At 42.8% G+C, this 16962-nt stretch overlaps 1 protein-coding gene across 10 annotated transcripts in view; it reads right to left on the reverse strand.

Moving 5' to 3' along the window:
• ITFG2 (integrin alpha FG-GAP repeat containing 2) overlaps positions 1-16703 on the reverse strand; it is a 131024-nt gene extending 114321 nt beyond the window's left edge. For 2 of the 10 annotated variants that reach the window (XM_033951948.1, XM_033951946.1), the window contains exons 1-3: positions 16232-16699; positions 9463-9558; positions 4853-4894 (exon numbers count right to left, since the gene is read on the reverse strand). In XM_033951948.1, the coding sequence (XP_033807839.1) occupies positions 4853-4894; positions 9463-9558; positions 16232-16327 (234 nt within the window). In that variant the 5' untranslated portion in view covers positions 16328-16699. Of the gene's footprint in view, positions 1-4852; positions 4895-9462; positions 9559-11822; positions 11919-16231 lie in introns of all 10 variants that reach the window. The other 8 variants (XM_033951951.1, XM_033951953.1, XM_033951952.1 and 5 more) reach the window with 8 other exon arrangements.
• Between the last annotated feature and the right edge of the window lie 259 nt (positions 16704-16962).

A 16962-nucleotide genomic window follows, 5' to 3' on the forward strand; every position in this document is an offset into this window, starting at 1 on the left:
AAGGAGATTGCAGCCAAAAAAAAAAAAAAGACACGATAGGTGCCAAACAGATCTTTTTCTATATTCCATGGAGTAAAACACTCTATGGTTAAAATCCAATCTCTTAAGATGGCGAAGGAGGCAGGCCATATTGTACTTCCATCCCCCAATTACCAAAAAAGGAAGGTCAGACGAAGTTTAGGTTTCTTACCTGCCCAGCAAAATTTCCTAAGTAATCCCTTTAGAAGCTTTAGATCTCTACTCAAAGAGACAAAATGGAAGTGATTGGAAGTATAAAGCCAACAAGGAAAAATGATCATTCAATAAACACATTCTATCATAATGAGATAAGGGGTACCTGTTGTCAAATAGCAAATTTCTGTTTTGTATCATTCAGTAATGATTGTATGTTATAATGGTATAAGCGAGTAGGGTCTATTGAAAGTTGGATCCCCAAACTGTGAAAAACATCAGTTGTCCATCTTGAATTTCCATCCCCAGTATTGTTGCATTTGAGGTTGAGAGGCAAAGCACTCCAATTTATCAATATTCAATTTGAAGCTTGAAAATGCCCTATATTCTTTAAAGCATTCTAGAAGTGCGGGGAGAGACCCTCTGGATTGGACAGATGTACTAACAGATCTGCAAAAGCTGATATCAACAAGGAATGAGAGCCAATTGGGACCCCAGTGATGACCAGATTATTCAAAATATCTCTGATAAAGGGGTCCAGCATGAGCACAAATAGGGGAAACAATGGATACCCCTGCTCTGTACAATGCCAAATGGGAAAGGGGGGTTGACTCCAAAGAAATGACAAAGATGGAGACTTGAGGCTTAAAATATAAGACCTGGACTGCCTCCAGGAGATTTATCTCAGAATCAAAATAAGTAAGGTCCTGTCACCCCTAGTATGAACTGCTTCAATGGATCCCAAAATTTTTCTAATATTTTTGACAGTATGTCTATGGTAGACAAATTTAGGGAGAGCCCACGCCAATCTATAAACCAGAATAGCGGCTAATAATTTTGCCTCAAAAGATAATAATGAGACGGGTCTATAAGAAGAGGGGTGAGTTAGATCTTTACCCGGCTTCGGAAAGACAATAATCTGTGCCAAACACAGGGATGATGGCAAGGCATGATTCTGAATAATCTGGTTAAACACAGCTATCAAATGTTGTGTAATGTCATCTTTCAAAAGTTTATAGAATTCGGCTTTAAGACCGTCGGGACACGCAGCCTTATAAAGAGCGCTTTTAGTAATAGCCCAAGTGACCTCGTCCTCCAATATAAGAAGATTAAAACTTTGTTGTTCCGATGGAGTAAGGTGAGGGAGGGTGACATTTTCAAAGTAAATATCAGGATCCAATCCCTCATTGGCTAAATCTGCAGTATAAAGAGTAGCAAAAAAAAATTCTGAAAAATAGCAGACACTTCAGCATCAGTATAAACTAAGGAACCAGTGGGAGATCAAAGCCAAAATCTTCTGTTACCTTCTCCAGCATTCGCCCACTTTTTTGGCCGTATTTATATAACTGATATTTATAGTGAAAGAGAGAGTTCTTTTGCCGCTGATGAAGAAATTCATTGAGCACCATCAATTAGGTCCACAAGGCAGATGTAAGGGAATCACCACATTGATGGTATAAAGAAACCATACATCTCTCCAGCCTTAAAAGCTCTGCCTCTATCGCTCATTTTTTTATGACTACTAAAAGCAAGAATATCACCCCTGAGGACCACTTTTGCAGTATCCCAAAACAAAATGCTATCTGAGGAATGCCATGAATTAAAGGTTTTGTAGTCCATCCATTTTTCCCTTATATAATCCCTAAATTTAGTATCAATAATAATAAAACGCTAGAGCGCGCATGCGCTCTCGAAAATTCGTGAGGTGTGGCGCTGTTAGGTGTGCTTCTGTGGCAACATTCTAACCTCACGGCGCATGCGGGGGCTGAAGGCGTGCGACTGTGCTCTCTCCCTGTTCTCGGCACGTCACCGCCCGCCCTCACTTGCCGCTGCCTCTCACTCGCTGCCTGCCCGCGTCCTTGCCGTGTCACCTCACTCGCTGCTGTCGCTGATCCTCCTCTTCAGAGCAGCCTACGATTGTGGCCAACTTTAAAGAACCTCGCAGGCCGCTCTCCAACCTCAGTAGCACGCTCCCTCTGACCCACGGGATCGCGTCAGAGGGAACGTGCTACCGAGTTGGAGAGCGGCCTGCTAGGTTTGCTAAAGCCGGCCACCAAAATCGCAGGCTGCTTTGAAGAGGAGCAGGCCAGAAGACGCTGGGATGGAGGGGAGGGTAAGAAGGGGATCAATACCGGGAGCCAGGGGGAGAGGGAAAGGGAAAGGGGGCTGCTTTGGGGGGAGGGGTGTGCTGGGGGGAGACAGAAGGGGCCATGGAAAGGGAAAGGGGGCTGCTTTGGGGGGGGAGGTGTGCTGGGGCCAGCTTTGCTCTGGGAGGAGACAGAAGGGGCCATGGAGAGATAGGGAGAGGGAAAGGGGGCTACTTTGGGGGGAGGTGTGCTGGGGACAGACAGCTTTGCTCTGGGGGAAGACAGAAGGGGCCATGGAGAGACAGGGAGAGGGAAAGGGGGCTGCTTTGGGGGGGAGGGGTGTGCTGGGGGGAGACAGAAGGGGCCATGGAGAGATAGGGAGAGGTGTGCTGGGGACAGACAGCTTTGCTCGGGGGGGGGGAAGACAGAAGAGGGCCATGGAGAGACAGTTAGGGAGAGGGAAAGGGGGCTGCTTTGGGGGGGAGGTGTGTCCTGGGGGCAGACAGCTGTGCTCGGGGGGGGGGGGGGGGAGACAGAAGGATACAGACAGCGGCCAAGGAGAGAGAGATAAAGAAACACAGACAGACAGAGCTATTCTAGCACCCGTTAATGTAACGGGCTTAAAGACTAGTCAGTATATAAATCCTTTGGAAAAGCCCGGCATATAGATTGTTGAGATGCCTTCCCTAAATGTAGAATAAGCCACACTGGGGCATGGTCAGATAGTAGGACCAATCTATGCTTCTTCAATCTGTGATATCAAATCTTCATCAACAAGCATGGATGAAGTGTTTACCAAACATCCCAAACCCCCAAAATATTACAAAGAAGAATACCTAGGGTCTTTGCGGTCTCGCAGTAAACAGGAGGTTTTATCCAATTGAGTATCAGCAACAATGTTAAAATCACCTCCAATCACCTTCGGAATATCGGTGGTATCAATAAACCTACTGATAATATTTTTATAAAAGACTATCATATACATTGAGAGTATAAATTGAGCTAATTAAAATAGGGACCCCATCAATCTCTAAAGAGGCAACAATATACCGCCTCCTCAGGTCTAGATACACATGTTTCTGGACTACATGTAAATTTTAATAAAATAACATGATAATCCCCTGCTTTCTTTCCTTGTGCCAGAGTTTCTAGGATTTCCCCAATCCACCAAGTTTTCAATTTAAGATGTTCTTGCCGAGGTGAGATGAGTCTCCTGTAGCAGGGCCACAGAAGCCTGCAACCTGTGCAAAGCTTGTAAGATCTTTTTACGTTTAACAGGAGATACAATTCCACTCATGTTCCAGCGACAATTTTCAAATTATTCATACCACCACAGGAACTATTAAACTACCTACCAATAACACCCATACAGCCAAAAAAGCCATCCCAGTGAGCGACCTTCCGGAACAGGATACCCATACCCACCAAACACGCCAACCACCAGTGCATCAAATCCACAAATCCCAAATATTTGACCACACTCATCAACCTCGTCACATCCATAAGAACATAAGAATTGCCTCTGCCGGGTCAGACCAGGGGTCCATCATGTCCAGCAGTCCGCTCCCGCGGCGGCCCCCCAGGTCCATGACCTAGAAGTGATCCTTTACCTAAACCTTTTATTCCTTAATCATTTATTATTCTGTATAGTAACCCTCTATCTATACCAGGGGTCTCAAAGTCCCTCCTTGAGGGCCGCAATCCAGTCGGGTTTTCAGGATTTCCCCAATGAATATGCATGAGATCTATGTGCATGCACTGCTGCTTTCAATGCATATTCATTGGGGAAATCCTGAAAACCCGACTGGATTGCGGCCCTCAAGGAAGGACTTTGAGATCCCTGATCTATACCCTTCAATCCCCTTCTCCTTTAGGAAATCATCTAATCCCTTTTTGAAACCCAATATCGTACTCTGTCCTACCACCTCCTCTGGAAGCGCATTCCAGATATCCACCATCCTCTGTGTGAAGAAGAACTTCCTAGCATTTGTTCTGAATCTGTCTCCTTTCAATTTTTTCTGAGTGCCCTCTTGTTTTTGTTTTCCCCGCTAGTCTGAAGAATCTGTCCCTCTCCACCTTCTCTATGCCTTTCATGATCTTATAAGTCTCTATCATGCTATCATAATAATAATAATTTATTTTCTTATACCGCCAAAGCCATGGTAGTATGCTTTTTCTTTTTGTTTCTGTTAATTATGAATGATTTTGTGATCATGAAAAAGTGAAATTTCAATTAAAAAACAAAACACAAAGGGACCTAACTACAAGTGTTAATCTTGTGCCCCCATACCAGAAACTGCCTTTCACCCTAAAGCCACCTTTACAGCACATGGTAATAACTTTTGATTCCTAAAAAAAAAAAATCACTCTTTACTGCATAAAATCTTGTGTGTATAAAAAGGTAACATGTAAAGTGTTTCCTGGCCAGAGATAACTTTAGTGCTGCTATGAGGGTTAAGTTCTTGAAAGCCCTGTTTACATAGTAAGCCATCAAATAAAGACCCCTATTGTGGATATCTTTGGCAAGCAAAATATCAAACTAAAACTAAAATAAGCTTAACAGCGTGAACTTCAGACTGTTTGAAAGCCCTTACCTTTCCTTTATTACACACATCTCCCACACCAACACAAGTTAGCTGAAAAACAAGAAAAAAAAACACCACACTGGCTTCATACTAACTCATAGATACTTTATGTAAATCTTGTATCTGAGCAATAGGAAATTCAAATAAACCTTTTTTATGTGAAGCAAACAGAAATGTGACTAGTTTGATCCAGAAGCTTTGTATCTTTGGTTCAGAGTTAGATTTCGTGCCAGTAGCCTTCCTTTTTAACTAATCAGGGATTCTTCCTTTATTTTATTCTTTCTAACACAGGATTTTAAATTTGATTTTTACTCATTGTCCCAACTCTGAGCTCATGGCAAGTTACTGTATATATTCGAATATAAGTTGATCAAAATATGTTGAGATCCCCATTTTCCCCCAAAAAGGAGGAAAAATGGTTGACTTGAATATAAGTCGGGTGGCTTAATATTCAAGTGTCCTGCTCTGCCAGGATCTGCACCCAGTGCCCCTCCCTCCCCTGTCACCTCTGCACACAGCGCCCCCTCCCTCATCTGTCAGGCTCTTCACCCAGCCCCCTTCCTCCTCCCTCCCTCCCAGACTCTCCATCCTGTCTCCCTTCCTACCCTGTCCATCGTACCTCTTCTGCCGTTGGAATCCCTGATGGTCCAGAGGTGTAGTGGGTAGGCGCAAGCTTTCCGTGCTCCCTGCCCCACTGCTAACCCAGTCAGTCTATCACTGCTGCGAGTTCCGGCTTCAGCCACTGAGCAGGAGTGCACTTTGGCGCTGCTGCTCAGCGCTAAGTGGCTTTCTGAATAGCTCCCATGAATTATCACGAGAATTCGCGGGAGCCATTTAGGAAGCTGCTCAGCACCTAGCAGCAGTGCCACAGTACGCTCCTGCTTGGTACCTGTCAGCGACTAAGCCGGAACTCACGGCAGCGACTGACCAGGTTAACAGCGGAGCAGGAGCACGGAAAGCTTGCTCCTGCCCGCTACACCTCAGGACCACCAGGGATTCCAGCAGGAGAGAAGGTACAATGGACAGGGTGCAGAGCCTGGCGGCCCAGCATAGGCCTGCAGAGTGGGTGGGCACTGGGCGCTGGCCCAAATATAAACCAGGACCCCATTTTTGGGCCAATTTTTTGGCCCCAAAATCCCAGTTTATATTTGAGTATATACGGTATATTCAGGTGTTTATGTTTATTAACATTTTATATATCACCTGGCTTTTTCAAGTCACACAACTGTATAATAAAGATAGACACTAAAGAGCTCCATAGAAACTTGATAGAACAGATTTACAGCTTTATAAGTACAGTGATACCTTGGTTTACGAGCATAATTCATTCCAGAAGCATGCTCGTAAACCAAAATACTCATATATCAAAGCGAGTTTCCCCATAGGAAAAAATGGAAACTCGCTTTGATACGTTCCCACCCCCTGAGGCCAGCGGCGCTGCTCTATTCCCCACCCCCACGAGAACCGGCATTGCTCCCCCCAAGGGCCCCCCCCTGCAATCCAGCACCCTCCCCCCCCACGATAAGGCACCCTCCCCCCTGCGATCCGGCACCCCCCCGTCGCGACCTGAAGTCCCCCAGACCCACCCGAACCCGCTTCTTACTTTCAGCTCGGCCTCGGTGCCCAAAGATCGGCCTCCTCTTCTGTGCTGGGCCTTGAGCATCTGCGCATGCTCAAGGCCTGCGAGTTCACGTTCTCTCCGAGATTCTCAGAGATCGGAGAGAACGTGAACTCGCAGGCCTTGAGTATGCGCAGGTGTTCAAGGCCCAGCACAGAAGAGGAGGCCGATCTTTGGGCACCGGCACCAATGCACAGGACATGCCGGTGCCGAGGCCGAGCTGAAAGTAAGAAGCGGGTTCAGATAGGTCTGGGGGACTTCAGGTCGCGGGGGGGTGGGGGGGTGCCGGATCGCGGGGGGGGGGGGGGTGCTCATAAATCAAGCCACGCTCGGTTTCCGAGGCGCCAATTTTGCGAATGTTTTGCTCATCTTGCAAAACACTCGCAAACAAATGCACTTGTAAACCGAAGTACCACTGTATGCTTGTCTTTTGTAACATTTGAGACACTAGCTGTTTCACCAGATTGACTATACTCCTATACTGCATATAATATTGTGTCCCTTTTCCATGTTCCCAAATGGCTTTTGTTGTACACACTGGGCAGGAGTGCACTTTTGAGACCATTAAAAGACACTGAGCTTCATACTCTCTTGAAAGATTTATGTCTCTGCCTGTTAATTTCTGGTCCTACACATTCAACAGGACACACTTTAGACATGGTCCTTGTACAAACCCCTCAACTTAACTGTTTTCAAGGCACAAAGTAGAACTGAGTCTAGCGCAGAGCGTCGAAATAGGACTTCTCGGCTCTGCGAAAATCTCAGAACTGAGGAGATGTGAGCCGTGCATCGAACAGGAAGGCACTCACGCATGCGCGGTGCGGCAGTCGCAAACTTTCTAAAAGGTCTTCAAGCAAGTCTGCTTGCGAAGCTGTCCACATCCGGGCTCCGTGGATGACTTGTTCTGAGATAAAATGATGTTCATCATGCAGCGTGGGATTATATATCTATAAACATTTTTGGTTCAAGATATAACTTTACCTGAATAGGCTAAGACAGAGAGTACAATTATGTGTGGAACTTATATTGTTTGATATGTCTGCTAAACTGAGAACGATGAGTAAATTATGGAAATTGTTAACCCGGAAATTAATAGTGTTGAAGAAAAAAAATGTACAATGTGCTTTTGGCTGAACCCTGAACTGCAATTCGTTTGGACTTGGGAGAGCCCATGTTCACACTGGCCCTGTTAAAAACCGAGGTGAGGTGGGGGGGGGGGGGGAGTAGGTACTTCTACAAAAGAGAAAAGACTTCTTTCTGTTTGGTATTTATGTTTACAATCCATGTCACCAACAGAAAGAAGTTTGATGTTGAACAATTGTTTGTGGACGCCTTTCTCTAACTCTGTGGTTATTGTTTGTTTTAGATTTGAAAAATTCTGTATTAAGGAAATTTTGTGGGGGAGATTGACTTATTCTCTACTGCATTTTATAATGTTTGTGTTTGAAATTGTGGATGTTAATGTTTTTGTACATCGCTTAGAGTTAAGCGATTCATAAATGTTTTTAAATAAATTAATTAATTTTGTGCCAATGCTGTAGAGAATGGGGTTGGGGGAAGAGTGTTTGGGTATTTGGTTTAACATGTAATTGGCAAGATTATATGCTTCTTTTATCAGTTGATGTAATTGCATATACCATATATACTCAAATATAGGATGAGATTTTTGGGCAAAAAAAATGGCTCCAAAATGGGGGCTCATCCTATATTCGGGTCATTACCCAGTGACCACCCGACACCCTCCTGGTCCAGTGGTGTATGGGCAGGCACAAGCTTTCCACACTCCTGCCCCAACGCTGGGCTTTTCCTTCCAATCTTGCAGCCAGAAGCCAGCAGCGCACCCGGCACACAGGAGTGAGCTTTTCGAGCTCCCATTCGGCGCCACTCCCTGAATGGCTGCCGCCAGTTCTCGCAAATCCCGGGGAGCGGCGCAGGGCTGGACGGGAGCTCAAAAAGCTCGCTCCTGTATGCCGGTCCGGGTGCACCACTGGCTGCTGCCCATTACATCGGAAGGAGGGGCTCAGCATGGGGCAGGAGCGCGGAAAGCTTGCTCCTGTCCTTACACCACAGGACCACCAGGGATGCAAAAAAAATGTATGCGGGGTAGTATTGGCCGGTACGGGAGATGGGAGGGATCCCTCCTGTCCCGGCCTACCACTAAACCAGAGGGGGAAGAAGGTACAGGGAAGGAAGGTGGGATAGGGTGCAGAGTCTGGCAGGGAAGGGGGACAGGGTGCAGAGCATGGTAGAGCAGGGAGGGAAATGGGCTGAGTTCAGAACCTTGCAGAGCAGGGAGAAAAGGTTGCTGGGTACAGAACTTGGCAGGGAGGGGGGCTGAGTGCAGAGCCTGGCAGAGGAGGGTGTGAGGGAGGGGACACTGGTTGCAGATCATGGTAGGGCATGGCACTTGAATATTAAGCCCCCAGTCTTATATTCGAGTCATGGGGGTCTCGACTTATATTTGAGAATATACACTATGTTATTTTGAAAACTAATAAAATTGTTTTACCATCAAAACGAGGAGGAGGAATGCCTTATAGACAGGATGTGCACATGTGAAAGTAACAAGTGGCTGTGGAATGATTTACGGGTGTTGGGGGCATGGGGGGGTACAGTTAGATTTTATTTTTATTAATCTAAAACATATGCATTTCCATTTGAATTTGATTTGCTTGGAAGGGAAGACAGGATGAGGCATGGGATATTAGGCAGAGGTACTAGTTAGCTGTTTGCAGTTGTATGCTCTGGATGGCACTGATATTCAGGCTATTTCTTCCTTGTTGTAGTTTAAAACTGGAACACAAGAATTGCCATTCTAGGGCAGTATGTTATATTAAATGTAGTTTAAATTGAAAAAAAAAAAAAGCAATCACACACACAACACAAGATTAAATTATCTAAGAGATTCTTATATGATTACAATTAATTCTATAAAATTCCAATTTTCTATAGCAACCATCATACGTTTCTAGAACAAAACCTATGACAGGTCTCTGCTTACCATACCAGTACAGGATCGTGTGACCCAGGGTTTGCTTTCATCGCTCTTATAGACATAAAGTTTTCCACTGGTATCTCCCACTACCAACTCGTTAAGCTAAGAAAGAAAGCAAAGCAGACCAAAACAACTAAGTTTTACCAGCCACAATCAAGTGAAATTCTCTAACTCAATCTTATAAGAATTTAGGCCTAGATTCACTAAATCTTCCAATCCTGACCAATTGAGCACAAAACCAGTTTTACTGGTTTTGCAATCATTCCCCAACCCCAACACAATTCACTAAATTGATGCCTGATAAATCTTCTACCCGATCCAATCCACCCATGCAAATGAGCGGAAATGGCATGCAAAAGTAGGAATTGAAAAATATGGTGGAACACTTGTTATGTATATAATGTGGTTTGAATCAAGGGAAAAAAGAACTCAAAATACCCCGAGAGTGTAATCAATAAGTCACAACCTTTTTGGGGTTGGGTATCATCACTGGTCAAAAACCCTTGAATGTATTATTTTATTTTTTAATTCAATTTTAAACTTTTGTGATGCTTTTGTGATTAATTTTCAAATAAATAATATAAATATAAATCAATTTTTTCTTCTTGTAAATGAGCATTAAATGACCAGCAACTGTATAATCAAGATTTATATAATTTTCTTCTTGCTTGATTGTGAAAAACTATTAAGCACTTATCTTAATCACCCGACGGAGGCCCAGTCCGTTTCGCACCAATGGGCTTCTTAAAGGGTAATGATAAGGCTTATCGGTTTGCAAGTTAAACTTCAATGTTGAGCGATGAGCAACATTGAAGTTTAACTGGCAATCCGATAAGCCCTTATCATTACCCTTGAAGAAGCCCATTGGTGCGAAACGGACTGGGCCTCCGTCGGGTGATTAAGATAAGTGCTTAATAGTTTTTCACAATCAAGCAAGAAGAAAATTATATAAATCTTGATTATACAGTTGCTGGTCATTTAATGCTCATTTACAAGAAGAAAAAATTGATTTATATTATTTATTTGAAAATTAATCACAAAAGCATCACAAAAGTTTAAAATTGAATTAAAAAATAAAATAATACATTCAAGGGTTTTTGACCAGTGATGATACCCAACCCCAAAAAGGTTGTGACTTATTAATCACACTCTCGGGGTATTTTGAGTTCTTTTTTCCCTTGATTCAAACCACATTATATACATAACAAGTGTTCCACCATATTTTTCAATTTCAAAATTTGCCCTTTGGACACTTTATTTGGTTTTCCATTGTTTCATTCAATTCATACTATGCAAAAGTAGGAAGCCATCGATTCACTAAGCAGAAGAAGAAACACCGATTGGGTTTGCCGATCCGAAATGAAGTGACTGCTGAAGACCAGTCGCTTACTATCCTTGCCGACTCTTCTGCCCTCTTCCATCCTGAAATCTCATTATCAAGATTACAACCCAATATAAAACAATCAAAATAAAAAATAAAACTGTAAAATATCTTTACATATGCGTAAGAATTCCTTTTTTATATATTCTGCAAAAAGCACATTGCGAGCCTGCAGGTTTAAAGTGTGTTCTGTTCCAAAATCTGGCTGCACAAAAATAATTCAAATCATTCCTTTTAAAATGTCCACTCATATGGCCAGCAAGTAAACTTCAGCCACCCCTCTCCCTTTCTTTTGAGCTCTCTTGTGCGAAGAGCAAGCGCATGCACAAATTGCATCAATAACCAACAAGGATACTCTGCGCATGCGTTTCGATCGCTGCAGTTTGTGCGTCCGATCGGGTCATTTGCATGCAGAATCTGTTGTAAATTTGTCGCTCAGCAAAACTCGGCCAAGAATTGCCCAACAACGATCCAGATCAGTAAGCTTAGTGAATCTAGGCCTTAATCCATTAATAATAATAATAACAGCTTATATTAAGTTAAAAAAAAAAAAACACACCCCAAAAAACCCAACCTTAAGAGCAGCCCTGGTTAAAAGGCAGCTGGATAACCACCATCTAAGATTTTCAAAATTCTTCACTTGAGTTATAATTTTGATGACAGTTTTTAAGAGATATTTGGTTATTCTTAGAGACAAAAAAACAGCCAGTCCTAGTTGTAATGCTAAAAGGCAGCTAATGGTTTTAATTTGTCACACAGTGCTCTCACATGATAAATGTCTAACTTTATCCTGTGCCTTCAATTGATGCTACATCACATTCTAAAGGGCAGTGTTTCTCAACATGTGGTACGCGTACCCTTAGGGGTAATAAGGAGAAATTACAAATAGCAGAAGAGGTGGTTACCTTTTTAGGGTATCGTGTAAGCAAGTCAGTACGAGCCTTAACTAAAGATTTAGTGCAGGAAATAGAAAAAACACCCTTACCACAGACAGTGAAGGAATTACGAGGATTCTTAGGACTCCTTAATTATTGTAGACAATGGATACCGTGTTTAAGTACTAGGACACTTCCTTTGAGGGCTAAATTGAAAGGAAATTAGATTCAGCACTGGTGGTGCTTATACAGGAGTTAAAACAAGTAATTGGAGATGCTCCACAGTTTGTTTTACCCTTGATTGGGACGGAAGTGCAAGTACATTTACATATTGGAAACCCTGGATGGGGTGCAGTTTTACAACAAAATGACAATGTTTGTGGATATTTATCTGGAAGTTTTACACCTGTGGAAATGGGTTTTTCTCAGTGTGAAAAAGGAGTAGTGGCAGCTGCAACATTGGTAGGAAAAATTATGGATTTGTTACCATACAATCATACCACAGTACATACTTCCCATGATATTTTGAATATTTTAAAATTGCCAGAAGTAGTATTTACTAGTCAGCGTATAGGGAAGTATTTGGCTCTGCTTACCACTGGTTTAGTGGATGTGCAATCAAAAATGAAGGATAAAGATCCAGCACAAGTGTTTTATGCTTTTTTTAGGAATACAAGACAGTACTGAGCACGAGTGTTCAGTTCTGATTCCTCAGCAACAAGTGTTATTGCAGTATGATAAACCCCTAGGTGAGGGATATATTTGTTTTATAGATGGTTCCAGTGCTACAAACAGAGCAGCATTTGCTATCACAACGTATGATAGGGATGCTGACAGCACTGAATGGAGAATTTATTGTTTACCATCAGATCGATATTCAGCTCAGATTGCAGAATTAGCAGCATTAGTCCAGGTTTTACAGGACAATATAGGAAGGAAAGTTACTGTCTACTCAGATTCTGCATATGCTTTAGGAGTAGCAAAATTGCATTTAATGACATGGAAAAAGAGAGGATTCATAGACTCTGGAGGTCATCCAGTTCAACATTTACCTTTGATAGAGAGATTGGATAGATTATTGCAGCAATACCCAGACAAAACATTGGCATTATGTAAAATTAAGGCCCATGATAAGAAAGATGAATCGTGGGAGCAATATATGCATAATCAGACAGATCTAGCAGCAAAATGGGCTGTAGAACAACAGGGCATAATGCTAGTGCAGACTAGAGCTAGAAGCAAGATTACAAAAGCACAAGAAGAGCATAGACAACTGCTCCTAGATGGCGTAACAGAGGAAGAGATTCAGCAATGGAAAAATTTACAGTGTGAGTGTATAGAAGGTATATGGTATAACTCGTCAGGTGTGCCATGTATGGCACAGGTACCTCTGGTGATAATGATCCAACAAATGCACAATGCCTTACATGAAAGTGCAGCTACTTTGATTAGTCAACTGTCACAGCAAATCTGGCATCCTAATTTAGGAAAAATAGTAAGGCAGACTGTATTACGCTGTGCTGTATGTGTAAAAACTAATCCTAGGGGTACTTGTGTTGCACCAGGCACTCTACCTATCCCGCAGGGACCTTTTCAGAAGTGGCATGTGGATTTTACAGACATGATTACACCATGTAAAGGTAAGAGGTATCTTTACTTTGTGTTTGTCCTTTTTCGGGCTGGATTGAAACCTACCCCTGTAAAAAAGAAACAGCAGGAGAAGTGGCAAAGGTATTCTTAAATGAAATTATTCCAAGACATGGAATTCCTTATGAGATAGCCACAGATAATGCCAGCCACTTTAAAAATGCATTATTACAAGAATTGGCAAATTCACTATTGATTAAACACAAATTGATAACAGTTTATCATCCTGAATCGAATAGTTTTGTTGAAAAATCGAATGATTTAATAAAAACTGCGTTGCGTAAAATTATGCCAGCCATTGGAGTCTAAAGACTGGCTAAAATATTTGCCAGCAGCACTCTATGTAGTAAGCAATAGGCATATGCCTAGTTTTGCTTTGACTCCTTTCCAAATTGCCACTGGAAGAAGGATGCCCCTTGCTTTTGTGAAACCTGGGAATTGAAAAAAATAATAATTAACTAATAAAAATAGTACACATTTAATTTTCCCCACCACCAAATTTCCCCGTCCCACCCTGCACCACCCGGCTACTTTTTCATGCCACCCGGCTGGAAAAAATTTCTAGGGAGAACACTGGGATAGAATCAGCATGGGTTCAGCAGAGGAAAGTCTTGTCTCATCAATTTGCTTGATTTCTTTGAAGTTGTGAATAAATATGTGGATAAAGGTGAGCCAGTTGATGATTTTCAGAAAGCTTTTGACAAAGTTCATCATGAGAGGCTCCTGAGAAAATTATGGATTAGGAATTGGTTATCGAACAAAAAACAAAAGGGAGGGTTAAATGGCCATTTTTCTCAATAGAGGAGGGTCAATAGTGGAGTGCAGTAAGGATCTGTACTGTGACTGGTGCTATTAACTTATTTATAAATGATCTGCAATGGCAGGAGTAGTGACGGAATGAAACAAGACAGGAGAGAGGAGAAAAGAGATATAGACAGCAACCACTTCCATCCAGTAACTGCCCCCCTCTTTCTTCACACAAACCTCTTTTGGGCCATCTCGCTGACTTCCCCTCACCTTCACGGCAATTTTCTCTCTGAGGGGCTATGATGTGGCAGCTGTTCACAAGTTGCACACAACTACCCCAAAGCTTCTTCTCTGCCATGGTCTGCCCAGGCAAAAACAGGAAGTTGCGTCAGAGAAGAAGCTTTGGGGCAACCACATGCAACTTGTGAGAACAGAAACCACATCTTGGCCCCTCAGAAAGAAAAGCACCGCAATTTTGAAAAGCGTCACGAAGGTGATGGGAAGGGAGGGAGATGGTCCAACAAGGGGTAGAGATGCCTAGAGCACCTGTTGCTGTGGGGCCCAGGGCTGCTGCCTTGTTTGCCCTCCCCTAATGCCAGCCCAGGTTAAAATGCATGCAGACTGTGAAAAGTTGCAGGCAGACCTTAAGAAATTGGAAGCCTGGGTGTCTAAATGGCAGATGAAATTTAATATGGACAAATGCAAAGTGATGTATGGTACATTGGAAAGAATAACCCAAATCTTAGTTACCAAATACTAGGGTTCACCTTACGGGTTAGGGCCCAAGAAAAAGATCTGAGTGTCACTGTAGACAAATGCTGAAACTTTCCACCCAATGTACAGTGGTTGCCAAAAAAGCAGACATATGCTAGAAATTATTAGAAAAGGGATGGTAAACTAGGCTTAAAATGTTATAATGCCTCTGTATCTATCACTCCATGATGCAACCTCACCTTGAGTATTGAATTCAATTCTGATCACCTTATCGGAAATAGAAAATGTTCAAAGAAGAGCAACCAAAATGATAACGAGGATAGAAATCCTCTCATATAAGGAAAGACCAAAGAGTTTAGGGCTCTTCAACTTGGAAAAAGAGACAGCTGAGCGGAGGAGATATGACTGAAGTCTACAAATTCCTGAGTGGTGTAGAACAAGTGGATTGATTTTTTTACTCTATTAAAAATGACAAAGACTAGGGGATTACAGGGAAATACTTTTGAAACCAATAGGAGGAAATATTTTTTTCACTCAGAGAATAGTTAAGCTCTGGAATGCATTGACAGAGGATGTGGTAAGAGCTGTTAGTGTAGCTGGTTTTAAAGAAAAGTTTGGGTAAGTTCCTGGAGGAAAAGTCCATAGTCTGCTATTGAGACAGACATGGGGGAAGCCATTGCTAGCCCTGAATAGGTAACATGGAATGTTGTTACTATTTGGATTTTTGCCTGCTACTTGTGACCTTGATTAGCCACTTTGAGATGGGATACTGAGCTATATGGACAATTGGTCTGACCCAGTAAAGCTATTCTTATATGCAAGGTGCTTTTGGCCAGCCCTGGGTCTTCCCTCTGCAACATCCCACTGATAAGAAATTGCAGGCAGGACGAGGCAAAGGAAAACCCAAGAGTGGCCAAAACCAGCCTGTTGTGCATGCTTCACTACCAGCAAGCAAGGTAATGCTTAAAGGGCAATGGGAAAAAAAGGAGGAAGGGATGAGAAGGAGCAATACTGGATTAGGGGCTGCAGAGAGAAGGGGAGAAATGTTGGACCAAGTGAAACAATGCCAGTGATCTCAGGGGCCAAGGATTTCAGCACCTGGAGCCAGAACCTCACCTGGTCCACTGGTTGAGCCAGTCCTGATCAGAAAATAAAGTTCGGGGGGGGGGGGGGGAACCTTAATAAATATGCGAAGTTGCAGCACTACTTTGGGCCCTGTGCTGCTAAATTCTGAACGCAGTGAGAAAAATTCTGTGCAAATTCTGCATTGCATTGTGCAGAATTTCCCCAGGAATAATAGTAAAAAAAAGATACTTTTTATTTGACTAACTCGATACATTTTTGACAATCTTTTAAGGTTAACAGGATTAGAGGAGAGCCCCCTCCCTTTCAGACTCCACAGTTGTCTCACCGTATCATTGTTGACGTCGCCCAAACAAATGGCACGAGGAAAGAGGCTTCCACTGAATTCCAGCACTGCTCTCTGAACATAGCTTAAGGATCGCATTTTCCAGTCATACACTCACAATACTTCCATCTGAGGTCACCTGAGATCTGTTTTATGCTTCTTATTGACTTACACCAAATAAGCTTGAGACTGTGTTTTCTAGACAGTTCAAGGCACTTTTAAAATACTGCAGTTTCACGCTGGAGAAAAACAGCCCAATGTTTCTCTTCCAACCCTACTTAAATACACAATAAAAGCTGCTCCAGTACTAGAACTTCCGATTTACACGTCCTGCTGGCGATCTGCAAACAAAACCAGACTACACCACTTTCTCTCCCACTTCTAATTCCACCATCTTATAACTATACAGTTCCCCCAGGCCGACCAATACAGAACAGTGTGTTTGGGAGCATATCCTCGCTCCCGCCAATCGCAGAAGCGCACTACTAATTGAGATTCATGTGATGACTCCTTGTCGCATATCGATGACGTCTACTAGGTACAGAGGCTATCTGTGGTTGTTTTTATGTATGAATTTGGACGGTTTCATTTAATCGTGGTGTTGAAAAACACTAAAACCCCTTGCGATAGCATATATTGGCTTTGGAGTTATTTTAAGGCTGTCGACTGGATCCAGTCCTGGTCTTTTTGCGGTTGCATGAAGGATTGTGCGTAGTCTTGCTTTTCTTAGAGAA

The sequence above is a fragment of the Geotrypetes seraphini genome, chromosome 7 (assembly GCF_902459505.1).
Source record: "Geotrypetes seraphini chromosome 7, aGeoSer1.1, whole genome shotgun sequence".
NCBI lineage: Eukaryota > Metazoa > Chordata > Amphibia > Gymnophiona > Dermophiidae > Geotrypetes > Geotrypetes seraphini.